We start from the raw sequence: 12,112 nt of genomic DNA, 5'->3' as shown, positions 1-12,112 counted from the left end.
TCCTTTTCTTTCTTACTTGACTTTAAGTCGTGATAAATGTGCGACTTTTTGCCTTTTTACTTTGTGAATTTCATTCTGAGAGCCTGTTGCCGTCTGTAGCAGCATTTAAATTAGTTGGTCATGTTTTATAAGCTTTAACGCGTCATTTTGCAGGATTTGTCGTGGTGTTGCTTGCTTCAACGCTTTCTTACAGCGTGAAACGAGTCCTGAGGGTCTGCCAAAGATGGGCTGCTGGCATCTAATTCGGAGTGCATAATCCGCTTAGCATGGCGGCAGCAACAGCAACGTAGACAAAGGCGAGCACTTAATGTCCTTTGGGCAAGGACAACACAGCACAGTAAAGAGCCCAAGCTTCATTTATCACCTACAGCAATTGCATTTGCTACGCTTTTCTTGAGAGTCAGAGAGAGCGGCAGCAACTATTAATTTTCAATTAACTTGCGACGCCTGCCTGCCAGAGCATCCAACAAAATGTCAATCAAAAATATATATTTTCAGCTTGTCATAACAATGAGGATGCCACATCTCAAGCCGACACTCCTCCCACTCTAAACACTGCATAAATGTATGAAAATTGCTTTGCCATGTGCAAAATGTATTATTTTGTCCGCCCCCATTTCCAAGTTTTCCCCTCTTTGACGTCTGCCGGACGATCAATGTTGGCTTTCCAACAGCGTTTCAGCTCCGCCTCCGACTTGTCATTAAAACTGTCAAAGTAAGGAAAAACTGAAAAATATTCAAGTGACACTTGCAGCTGTTTCCTCAACATCTCTTCTCTGCCGAGTCGAGCACTTTTCTCCGCTCAGCTCAGCTCAGTTCAGCTGCAAATGTCCTTCAATGTTCGCACTCATAGTTTGTGCCGTGTGAGCAGCAACTTATGTGCTTAATCTTCATTATGTCAGCATTTTATATTATCAGTTTGAATTGCAATATTGATTTTTACATAAATTTCCCTAACGATTTTCACAGCATTTTTTAAATATACCAATTTTTATGAATAAATTCCTGTTGTTTTTCCGTTGCTATTCTTTAAAATTCGCTACGCAATTCGTAATAATAAATCGCCACTCTTATGTAAATCACGAAAACAGTTTTCCATTAGCTTTTGTATATTTAATAGTGGTAAAAAAATGTTGCAACATTTTTTACAGTTAAATAAGCTCAACGTTTTTCACCATAACTAACAACGAATTACTTATGAATGTCTGTATTTATTTGTGTGTATGTGTGGGTGCCTCCATTTTTTATTTACTCGCGCGCTTTTAAGTATGCAACACATTTTTTTCGCCAGCTTCCTTACAATTGTCAATACACGTGGTTCGGGGAAAACGCGCAAAATAAAATTTATTTGAGCTGCCAAAAAAGAAAAAGATGAAAACCCGAAATAACATTGCATATGCTGGGCTTCTGACAAAACCAACAATAACAACACAATGTGCCGCAACAAGAGAGGTGACAAATAAAAAGAAAGAAATTTTACTGCCAGCAACTCGACTGCGAAATTTCCTGGATTTGTTTACAATCAAATTAGTTGCATATATTAAAATAACTGCATCAATCTGTGCACACAGCAAATTTAATATACACTAAATTGATATTGATTCAATCAACTACACTCGATTATGCAGCATGCAACTTTTATAATTAAAATTTTGGTAATATTATTGAAATTTCACACACTTCGAAGTCAGCACCATTAATTTTTAATTGGATGATTATGAAGTAGAATAAATTACAAATAAATGCAGAAATTTTGAAATCTTGAACTAGAAAAATATTACAATTATGAATAGTTTTTACCAGAAATTAAAATTATGCTCATATTAAACGAGACTAGAAAAGTTTTGAATCAAATTTAAAAATGCTTCTTCAAAAATCTATAGCCAACTTTGTAAAACAAACAACAAATGAAGAAAACAAAATGCATAAATAAATACACTTGACCTTCCATTTCAATCAAATTAAAAGGTTGCTCAACCTTCACATCAACTCCCTTTTTTGGTCATCCCTTTTTTAGATGCCTAGTTTGTCATAAGTACATAAGTATATATTTAATTAAATAAGTATTATGGTTAATACCACTTAGTAACTCATATAGCATACCCTTCTATAAGAAGCTTACATGGTATAAAAAGGCAGCCAGAGAAAGACATTGAGAAAAGGGCGAATACTTTTTTTGTGCCTAGAGTTTGCCTCATAACCGTCGTGTCCCGCGGGCTCTTTTAGCACAGATTTGCCACTATTGTTGTTGTTGTTGTTGCTGTTTGTTGTATGGTTGCCCTCTCTTTGGCACATCGTTATGTGAGCCTGCTGCTGCTGTTGCCAATGCTCCTTCTTCTTTTGCATGTTACTTCTGAATTGACAATTTTTGCATGTTTACAAGCCAAAGGCAAAGGCACGAGCTCAAGCAACGAGGCAATGCCAGCAACAGGATCTGGAGCAGAAGCAATGGCAAGGAGCAGGAGCAAAGTCACTAACACAGCCACAACTTCAGGCAATGGCTTAGTCCCTTTTTCTGGGGTGCTTCCTTTATCATCGCAGCACAAAACGGAAGTTTTTGCTATTTCGGCTGCTCCCCAGCCAACCTCCAGCTTCAGTTCCCCGAATTTTGTGCAATGTTGTCAGCTCGTTGTGCTCACTTCCTGTTGATTGTATTGTTTATGATGGCTCACAGCACACACAGTTTATGCTCATCTCCTCCAGCAACTATCGAGCCAGCCACCAGCCACCAGGCAACTTCATAACTCTATGACTCATGAGTCACAACATCCATTAATTTTACTTTGCCCACATCGTTGTCATAACTACCATTTGCAGTTGCTCTTGACTGCATTTCAATTCCAAACGTAGTTTATTTTTGTATATTATTTGTTAATCTACGCGTTCATTATGATTATTGTTATGGTAATTAAGTTGGCATTACGCATACGCAATGTTGCAATTTTTAGCATACTTTATAGCATACACAACTCTGTCTCTCTTTGTCCACTTCCCTATGCTCCACATTCCATATCAACCGGGGAGAAGGAGTGAGAGTTGCTGCCATTCTGTTTGCTTTGAACTTTGATTTAATACAACATTTTCGGAAAATTGTTTGCCTGCGTTTTCCCCCTTTCCATTTTAATATACCCTATGCTCTAAAATAATATGCAAGCTAAAATGGGCATGATAACAAAAAAGGAAGTTCCAAGAGTAACTATTTGAAGTAACTATTTGGGAAATTTGAAGAAATATTGACAACAAAAGCAGCTTTAAAAATTGTCAAATTTAATTGTTTTTTCAAGATATTTTCAATAAACTTTAATATAATAAAAAGCCATTATTAAATAAATAAGCTGTCAAAGTCTCAGCAATTAAAAAATTTCAAATAGTCTGAAGATTATATAACAAAAATGTAGTTCAATTAATGGAAATATTTCCACCAATTTCCATATTTTCTGTTCTGTAACTTCTTCCATTTTTTGGCAAAAATCATTTTATCTAAAGACTACCGACAGCACATTTATCTGTCAATCACGTTTAAATGTCCACTCTGTTTCTTACTGCGTTAACAATATCGATTGCTGTTGAGGCTTTTTCCAAATAAATCAAAGAATTTGAGATTTGTCTATAGGATATCTTAACTGTCAATCAACACTGAGCTGTCGCATTTCTGTTGGTTTTTATTTGGTCTCGGTTTGTGCACAGTTTTTAGATAACTTTTTGGGAAAGTTGGGGGGTTTGGGGTTCGGTTTGGGAGAGGGGAGGATGAAAGTCTAGGATTCTTTTGGTGTTGTTGTTGTAACCGACATTTAGTGGCTTTTGTGCTCTTTACGTTTGGAATTTTGCACGCAATTAATTCAATTTGTTAAATTCTGGGCCGCAACTTTTTTTTCAAGGGAAGGGGACTGCACAAAAAATTGCGGCATTTTTGGTTGAACTAAAAATTATATTAAAAGTTAACGGCAGGTATTTAGCATAGTTGTCAGAGAAAGATAGACAGTTCGTGCTTGAAAAACCACAAATCGAATTTCGTTTAAAAGTCCAAGCAGATAAAACGCTAAAAATGAGAATGAAAATCCACTAAAACAACGTTCAAAAACTATTAAATAGTTGAAGCCAGAGTGTAAATCAAAATATAAGGCACACAAGTTGAGCAAAACAAATCGCGAGTAAAGTGAAAAACGCCCGAAAGCTTTTGCTAGTTCTGTGGGATTTGGCAGCGCAGAAGGATTTATATCCTTGTGCAGCAACATAAGCGACATAATAATAAGCCGTGAATAAAATGTAAATTTTAACGGCGAAAATTTTGCGACAACAATTGCAACACACGCTGCGACACCTCGGGCAAAAAGGAGCATTGCAGATAGATGAAGCAAAACTATTGTAAGCTCAATGTGAAATTGTGCAACAAAGTTCTGCCTCAACGCCCGCAGGATGCAGGATGCGAGTTAACAGTTTGCTCAACTTCAGACTGCAGTCGCGAGGTGAGGCGAGGCGTTGCGGTTTTTCGCTTAGTTGACTTCTTTTTACGGCCAATTAAAAGTGCAAATTATATTTGCAAAAGTCAAATAATGATAAAAATGAAGTCAGATTGCTGCAGTCGATAAATGGTCGACTATAAGATACTCAGCTCCGTCGTAACTACTTCGTCTGATTACACTCACTTTAAGATATTAAATTCTGTAATAAGAGTAACTTTTAGAGACATCCATCTCTTCTAGATCAGTGTAGATAAGAAAACAAATAAGAAAACTACTGTTGAGTAGCTCGACTGTGAGATACCCTTTACCCATTTTTAATAAATATACTAAGATACTAAGATCCGAATTATACTAAAATACTAAAGACCAAAATGACATACCAAAAATCTAAAATAAACTAAAAGTTGTATTTGGTATATTGATATACTACTACATTCAAAATATGCCATAATAAGCAATATATACCGCATTGTCAACTATCGAAATTAAGACCCGACAGCTGCAGCGAAAACGATTCGGTCAAAACCATTAAATTTAAAATTACATTATTTATTATTACGTAAGTAAAAGTAAGGTAAAGACACAGTCACAAACAAGTAAGAAAGTTACAGTCGAGTGTGCTCGACTGTGAGATACCCGCTACCCATTTTTAATAAAGGCAAAATATTGCGGTATCATTTTCAAAATATACCGAAAATACTAAAAAAATACTAAAAATATATCGATATAGTACCGCATTCAAAATATACCATAGGCGGCTCAATATACCAGATTGTCAGCCAAAGCAACTAGACCCCTAGTAAGTAGGCGTTTTTGCCCATACAAAAGTATTTCAGGAAGAATTTTTCAGGAATCATAACTATTACAGTAATTATTGCATTTACCAACTCTAGCTTTAAAATTACGCTTGTTATTCGATTTTTTTGATTTGCGGGGGCGGAAGTGGATGTGGCAAAAATTTGAAACAAACTTGATCTGCGTGCAAACATAACAAATGCTGTCGAAAAAAAATTATAGCTCTATCTCTTATAGTCTCTGAGATCCAGTGTATCATACGGACGGACGGACAGACACACAGACGGACAGACGGACATGGCTATATCGTCTCGGCTGTTGACGCTGATCAAGAATATATATACTTTATAGGGTCGGAGATGCCTCCTTCTACCTGTTACATACATTTCCTGCCGGCACAAAGTTATAATACCCTTCTACCCTATGGGTAGCGGGTATAATTAGAAATCATACGCTATACCGTGCTCGAGAAACATCCGGCATTGTGCGTCATTTAATGATTAGACCCAACTACAATGAAAATATATGACAATCAAAATTTGAAACTTATGATAATATTTGTTGTGATTACGACTTTAGGAGCTAAACTTTTATTTATTTTTGAATGAATAACATTGCTCATATGTATACTATATATATTTATATGACACAATCTCTGATAACTCTCTTATTCTCTGACTATTATACGGTTGGAAATAGGACAAGTGTCAAACAATTGTTTGTGTCTCAGGAAGTTATCAAACCATGGTGATCTTTGCTTCGATTCGGACTTCTTGGGTTAAAACCTTCTGGCTTATCAGTCACGCATAACATACATATGTACTTATGTATATTTAATTCGCGAACATTAAGAATCTATTTGGGTTCTAGATTTAGTTTCGTTTTCTATTGGATTGGCAGCAGTTGCAAAAATCAAAATGAGACGAATTATAATATACGTAGTTTTAATACTAATATTACAAGGAATAATCACGAGTGCCACAGTTACTGGAAACGAAGTAAGAGTGAAAAGTTAAAGTGTAAAATTCATTCTAAAGTGAATATTATTTATCCCTTCTAGACTTATCAATTGAGCGAGCAAATAAAACAATACTGCGGCTCTTATACAATTAATTTTGTTCAGCCTATGCTAGATTATTTTCAAAATATGAAGGAGAAATTACAACATAGTGAAGCAAAAGACGCAATCATCAAAGACTTAAGGGCAAAGTTAGTTTACCAGGAAATAAATGGGGCTTTGATAAAGCAACTGCGAGATCAGGTCGAACTTCAAAACGGCATCATTAATAATTTATCCGCAAATTCGAGAGTAATTGAGAATTATGGAAGATGCAAGGACGAATTAGCCGAAAAATCCTTAAAGTTGGGACTTTTAGATACTCGAGGGCAAAAACAAAATCCTAATCTTTTTAACGATGTACAATCGTTTCAGATTAAGGTAGACAAACTAAATCAATTGAAGTCACAAAATCACAACTCTAACGAATCAGAACTTTCTAAAAATTATGATAAATGCAAAATCGAATTAACTGACAAAACTTATAAATTGGGGCAATTAAATTCTCAGATACAAATAAATTCTAATGTGTACAACGATCTACAATCGTGTAGAATTGAGGTAGACAAATTAAATCAGTTGCAGTCAAAGTCTCAGAATGATTTCAATCAAACTAGCGTATTAACTGCAAATCTAGAACTTTCTAAAAATTATGATACATGCAAGATCGAATTAGCTGACAAAACTTATAAGCTAGGACAATTAAATTCTCAGGTGCAACAACAAAATTCTAATGTGTACAACCATCTACAATCGTGTAGAATTGAGGTAGGCAAACTAAATCAATTGCAGTCTGAAAATGTAGAACTTGCTAAAAATGCTGTTAAATGCAACAACGAATTAGTTGAAAAAACTTATAAGTTGAGACAATTAGATGTTCAAGTGCAACTACTGAATTCAAATGCCCATAACGATCTGCAATTGTGTCGCACTGAGGTAGAGAAACTAAATCAATTGCAGTCTCAAATTGATTTAAGACCAACTAATCAATTAGCAGCAAAAACAAAAATTTCTGAATATTACGATCAATGTAGAGAAGAATTACAACATAAATCGAATAATTTAGAGATTTGCGAGGTTGAATTAAAGACCCTAAATTCTGGGCTCACTGAAAAGAATAAATCTCTTTTGAGATATATCACGAATTTCGAAAATGCCACTAAATATCAGAAAACAATTGAATTGCAGTTAGAGGAAGCGCAAACTAAATTACTGAATACTGAAGTAGATCAACAGTTTTGTCAAGATAAAGTTCAAAAATTAGAAAAGTTAACACAGTATGAGTTTCCCGCTAGTTGCATGCCATTTGAGCAAGATCCTGGGGTTCATAAAATTCAAGTTTCTGGCCTAGATCCTTTCGATGTTCTATGCGATAGTGAGACAGCTGGACCTGGCTGGACGGTAATACAACAGCGAGTGGGTGGAAACGAGAATTTCAATAGGGACTGGGCCACGTACCGAAATGGATTCGGTTCGCTTAATAGCGATTTCTTTTTGGGCTTGGAGAAAATCCATCAACTAACGAGATCGCGTCGTCACGAGCTATATGTGCATTTGGTTGGCTTAAATGGCACCATCAGATACGCTTATTACGATGACTTCAAAATTGCTAATGAGAAAAATGACTACGCTTTAAGTTTGGGCGAATTCGAAGGAGATAATCTAGATGCGCTGAGACTTCGTGAAAGTGTTCGATTCTCCACTTTCGATCGCGACAACGATCTGGATGCTGGCGATTGTGCGTTCACATTTGAAAGTGGCTGGTGGTACACACATTGCTACAATTGGTAAATATATTTCTTAATGTATAGTGTATTATTAACTAATTTGATTTTACGTTCTTATGCAGTAACTTAAATGCGGTTTATGGACCGGATCTTATGTGGAGGAAATCCTTTATACTTAAAGAAGCCAAGATGTTGATACGCCCCTTGGCACCGTTGTATAATTGAACAAGCTACATTGAAAAAGTTTTGTAACTTTTTAAAATGTATACAAAATAATAATAATATGCATTCATGATATTTTAATGCTATTATTAAACTGTGGCTAATTCGTATAAGCGAATCATTTTTAGAATGCCCCATTGAAAATAGTGAAAACTTTCTGTTGCAGTTTGGTAAACTTAGTTCAACATCTGGCGAAATATTTCTAAAAGAGTGATAAGTAAGTTCGTCTTTCACTCTGCCTCCTTATCATATCTATCTCAGTACTCTACCTTTTGTTTGTTGCTGCCTTTAGCCAATTGATGATGATATAGATTCATATTCAAAACTTTATGATGCATGTGTATGTTTGATGTCTATGTTTGATGCATTAAATGTTTTCAGTGATTATTATCGTAAAAAGAAATGCTCAAAGTGATCGCAATTGGAACAGAATCAATGCTGTCCAGACTAACTCTGCTTGATGATCAATCTGTACCAAAGTTTGGATGTCATGGATAAACTGCTTCCATATATTATAGGTTTTGTTAATCACATATAGTTTAATGTAATTCAATCTGGCGTTTCGAAACATTTCATTAGAATTATTACGCAATTTAATCAACAAAAATATTTATACTAAATCATTCTAAGATCATTTCACTTGATGTAAGTTTTTCTCAGAACCTAACCTCAGTGAAAACCGAGGCATAGATGTATAACACATCAATTCGTGAACAGGTTTGCTGCTTTGTTGGCTCGGGTTATTACATATTTTGTAAGTATAAAAGCAAACATTTTGAAAGCCTTTAACGACAGTCCAAATCAAATCAAGCACTAAGAAAGACGTATACAAAATGATGATCAAAGTTGCGATATTTTTGATGATTTCAACGATTTTATTGGGAGAAGGTAAAGTGAAAAGTAAAAATATAGTAAGATACATAAAAAACTAAAATGCATTATATTTAGGTGACGCCAGATTACGTTGTGTATTGGGCATATGCCCAATTGATGTATTCAGATCACAATCGAATTAATTGATTATAACTGACTGTTTTTGTGTTATTTCAGTTTGTGTCTTTTGTATAAAGCTCGAGCAAATAAATTATCAAAACATTGGTATTACAAAAGTACTATATGTTATTTGACAAGAAACTTTTAAATTCTTTAGAACTTTCACACTCTGAAAGTCATGTTATAAAACCAATTTTGGTTGTGGGTCATGGAAAATTGTCTGTTTCATGCTGCTCGTTCAATCTTCATTAGTGGCAACACGTAGTGGAAGTGCAACGCATCATAATGCACTTTATACTACGATATAATAATAATAATATATGCGCTTAAATGCTGGTCCTTTCATGTCCGTGTGTAACGCCGTAATCCCGCTTGCCAGCCAGACCAGAATGATAAATTTTCTTAGCCCGCGTTATAAATGCATGTTGTTACACAAAGCGTTCGCTGCATATATTTTGCATGTCACAAATCCAAAAAACAAAAGCGACGCACACCAGGCCAGGCAGTCAGCCAGCCAAACACGCCTACAAACACCAAACGCCTATGCGAGGCACCACAAAAGGACTCGACACGACGCCGCCCCATGAAGAGAGAGGCGCGTCTTTGCTGCATGTTGATGTTGCTTTTGCATTGTGTTTACTAAAATAAACAAACAGAAGAGGAGAGAACAGAACAGAACAGAAGAGAAGAGAAGGGAAGGGAAGTGAGTGTTGAACGGCCATTTGGCCCCAAATGAAGCTCAGCACGTCGCTCGTTGCACGGGGCGTATGCGCGTTATACAGTTAAGTTGCCACCAACTATACTGCGTGCTTGCAACGAGGACAACACGTAGGCTAAATGTAGGTTAGATTGCACCGGCTCAACCAACTCCCTTCCCTCTCTTTCACTCTCAATTTCTCTCTCTCTCTCTGTCTCTCTATTTCCCTCACTATCTGGTTCATAATGAGGCGCACTTGATGTGCGCCGCATTTGAGCCGGCCCAGGTCATAAATTAATTGGTTGCCACATGCCACATACACACATACATTCAACCTCAAACACACACTCACTCGCTCACTATAAGATGAATGAGAACAGGGACAAGGTGCGCAATTGTGTTGTGGCAAAGTGTATTTTAAGTAGCCATAAAAACACGAGGGGAGACTGCGAAACACCAAGGAAAACAGCTTGAAGGAAACCCAGATGCAATTACAAGATAGTTTTCAGAACTGGCATAAAGAAACCGGAAGAAAGTGAAGAACCACGCTCTAGTTTATTTAACAAATATTACTATCAATATTTTAACAGCATAGTAAACCTAATAAAATAATGTTAGCGAATATTTGAAAATTTCAGAAATTACATTTATCTACAATATTGTAGTTTAGAATTTTATTCTACTGAACACCCAAATAGAAAAAAAACTGTAAGAATAATGTAGAAATTATATAAAACAGAATTTCAATTTATGATCTTATTGTATTAGGCGTTATTTGCCACACAAAAGTATTTCTTGAACAAATTCGACAAACCAACCAAATTATAACCCTTTTTTAAAAATATGTATTTTGAAAATGGACTTAAGAAACACTGAATATTTAAGTTGCAATGAAAATAGCTTTAGGAAAGTGATTTGTAGTTTTATAGATTATAAACATCTGGAAATTTGAAAAGGTCAAATATCACAATCAGTCTAGAATCGTTAAGAAACTGCGTTGTTTCCAGCCAGATGTGATAAGAAAATGCAGCAATCGTCAAACGCATTGGCAACAATCTCAAATGCTGATCGCACCTACACGTGACTCATGAAATGTATTTACAATATGTGGAATATAACATACGTAGTAATCGACATACATATGTATGTATGTACATACATACGTGTGTATATACACCATTGAATTCAAATTACAGAGAAACAAGAGTTAATATTTCTAAGGTATGTATAAATAAAATGACTAAGTTCAACCCTTGACTCAACAAATCTAGCTTAAATGATTACTGGAAATTAAAATTACAACAAATTCTAAAACTGAATCAATTCTGACAGTTGATCATTTTTCTCTCAATGTACAACTTTTCGTTATACATAACATAAATGTAAATACCTATGTAAGTGTAGCGGGTGTTTCCCGGCGATAAGAGCAACTGCGCTTTAGCGCTGAATCTAGAAATTGTAAATACCGCAGCATCAGTTTAAATCGAGACTTGCAACAAACCAAACGTATACGAAATGAATATTAAAGTGGCGCTACTTTTAGTATTAGCAGCGATTGCAATGGCAACAGGTAAAGTGTAAAACAGTGAAAAAGTGTGAAAAACTCGTAAAAACCCAAATGCATTTCATAGGATTTGTGGCGCCGGATTGTCCACCATGGACACAATGCTGGAAGGATTATAAAAGCGGCAGAATTAAATACTGAATTTTGTTATCGTTGTTAATTTAATCTTAATCACATATTTGGTGTAGTTGTTGCCAGAGTTATTATTTGAATATTAAATGAAATTGACAAATCAAATGGAAATCAAAGTGGAAATTGCATCGAATGAAGGGACATTTAAACCCATTTTCCATTAGGCTTATGTGCTTAATTAAGCGTTAAGGCTATTAGGGCCACATGGGGCGACATTCACATCACAGCATTGACAGTCCAAACAAATTTTCGCAATGAAAATCCAATGGAATAAAGCTTAATGCAGAAATAAACTCACTACCGCTAATTGCACGCAACGACTGACCACTCACACAAATACACACACACACACACACACACGCACACACTGACAGACTCGGTCATTTTCCCGAATTTTCCTCCACGTCAGCTGGGTAATCCTCGTGCAGAGTTCTTTTTTCTGTATTTTTGTGTTTTCTTCGT

The 12,112-nt window shown here is 35.7% G+C and overlaps 2 protein-coding genes and 2 long non-coding RNA genes across 6 annotated transcripts in view; 3 read left to right on the top strand and 1 right to left on the bottom strand.

The window, feature by feature from the left end:
* LOC117570708 (calcium-transporting ATPase type 2C member 1) overlaps window positions 1-12,112 on the bottom strand; it is a 67,140-nt gene that overhangs the window by 52,250 nt on the left and 2,778 nt on the right. The window lies entirely within an intron of this gene.
* LOC117570709 (angiopoietin-4-like) lies at window positions 6,152-8,386 on the top strand. The gene is made up of 3 exons (XM_034252520.2): window positions 6,152-6,256; window positions 6,319-8,102; window positions 8,165-8,386. Exons 1-3 carry the CDS (start codon window positions 6,176-6,178, stop codon window positions 8,265-8,267), a joined length of 1,968 nt encoding a protein of 655 aa, XP_034108411.1. The 5' UTR covers window positions 6,152-6,175; the 3' UTR covers window positions 8,268-8,386.
* Window positions 8,850-9,350, top strand: LOC127565741 (uncharacterized). The gene is made up of 3 exons (XR_007955098.1): window positions 8,850-9,018; window positions 9,083-9,152; window positions 9,213-9,350. It is a non-coding gene; the product is annotated as an uncharacterized LOC127565741 (long non-coding RNA).
* LOC117570712 (uncharacterized) lies at window positions 11,286-11,755 on the top strand. The gene is made up of 2 exons (XR_004572373.2): window positions 11,286-11,524; window positions 11,586-11,755. It is a non-coding gene; the product is annotated as an uncharacterized LOC117570712 (long non-coding RNA).

This window comes from Drosophila albomicans, chromosome 3 (assembly GCF_009650485.2).
Source record: "Drosophila albomicans strain 15112-1751.03 chromosome 3, ASM965048v2, whole genome shotgun sequence".
Lineage (NCBI taxonomy): Eukaryota > Metazoa > Arthropoda > Insecta > Diptera > Drosophilidae > Drosophila > Drosophila albomicans.
Note: the sequence above shows the minus strand (reverse complement) of the source record. Positions and strands in the feature narration are given on the sequence as shown.

Coding starts and splice junctions, on each gene's coding strand:
- LOC117570709 (XM_034252520.2), top strand. CDS start 6,176: ATGAGACGAATTATAATATACGTAGTTTTAATACTAATATTACAAGGA. Junction 6,257..6,318: donor CCACAGTTACTGGAAACGAA/GTAAGAGTGAAA, acceptor TATCCCTTCTAG/ACTTATCAATTGAGCGAGCA. Junction 8,103..8,164: donor TACACACATTGCTACAATTG/GTAAATATATTT, acceptor GTTCTTATGCAG/TAACTTAAATGCGGTTTATG.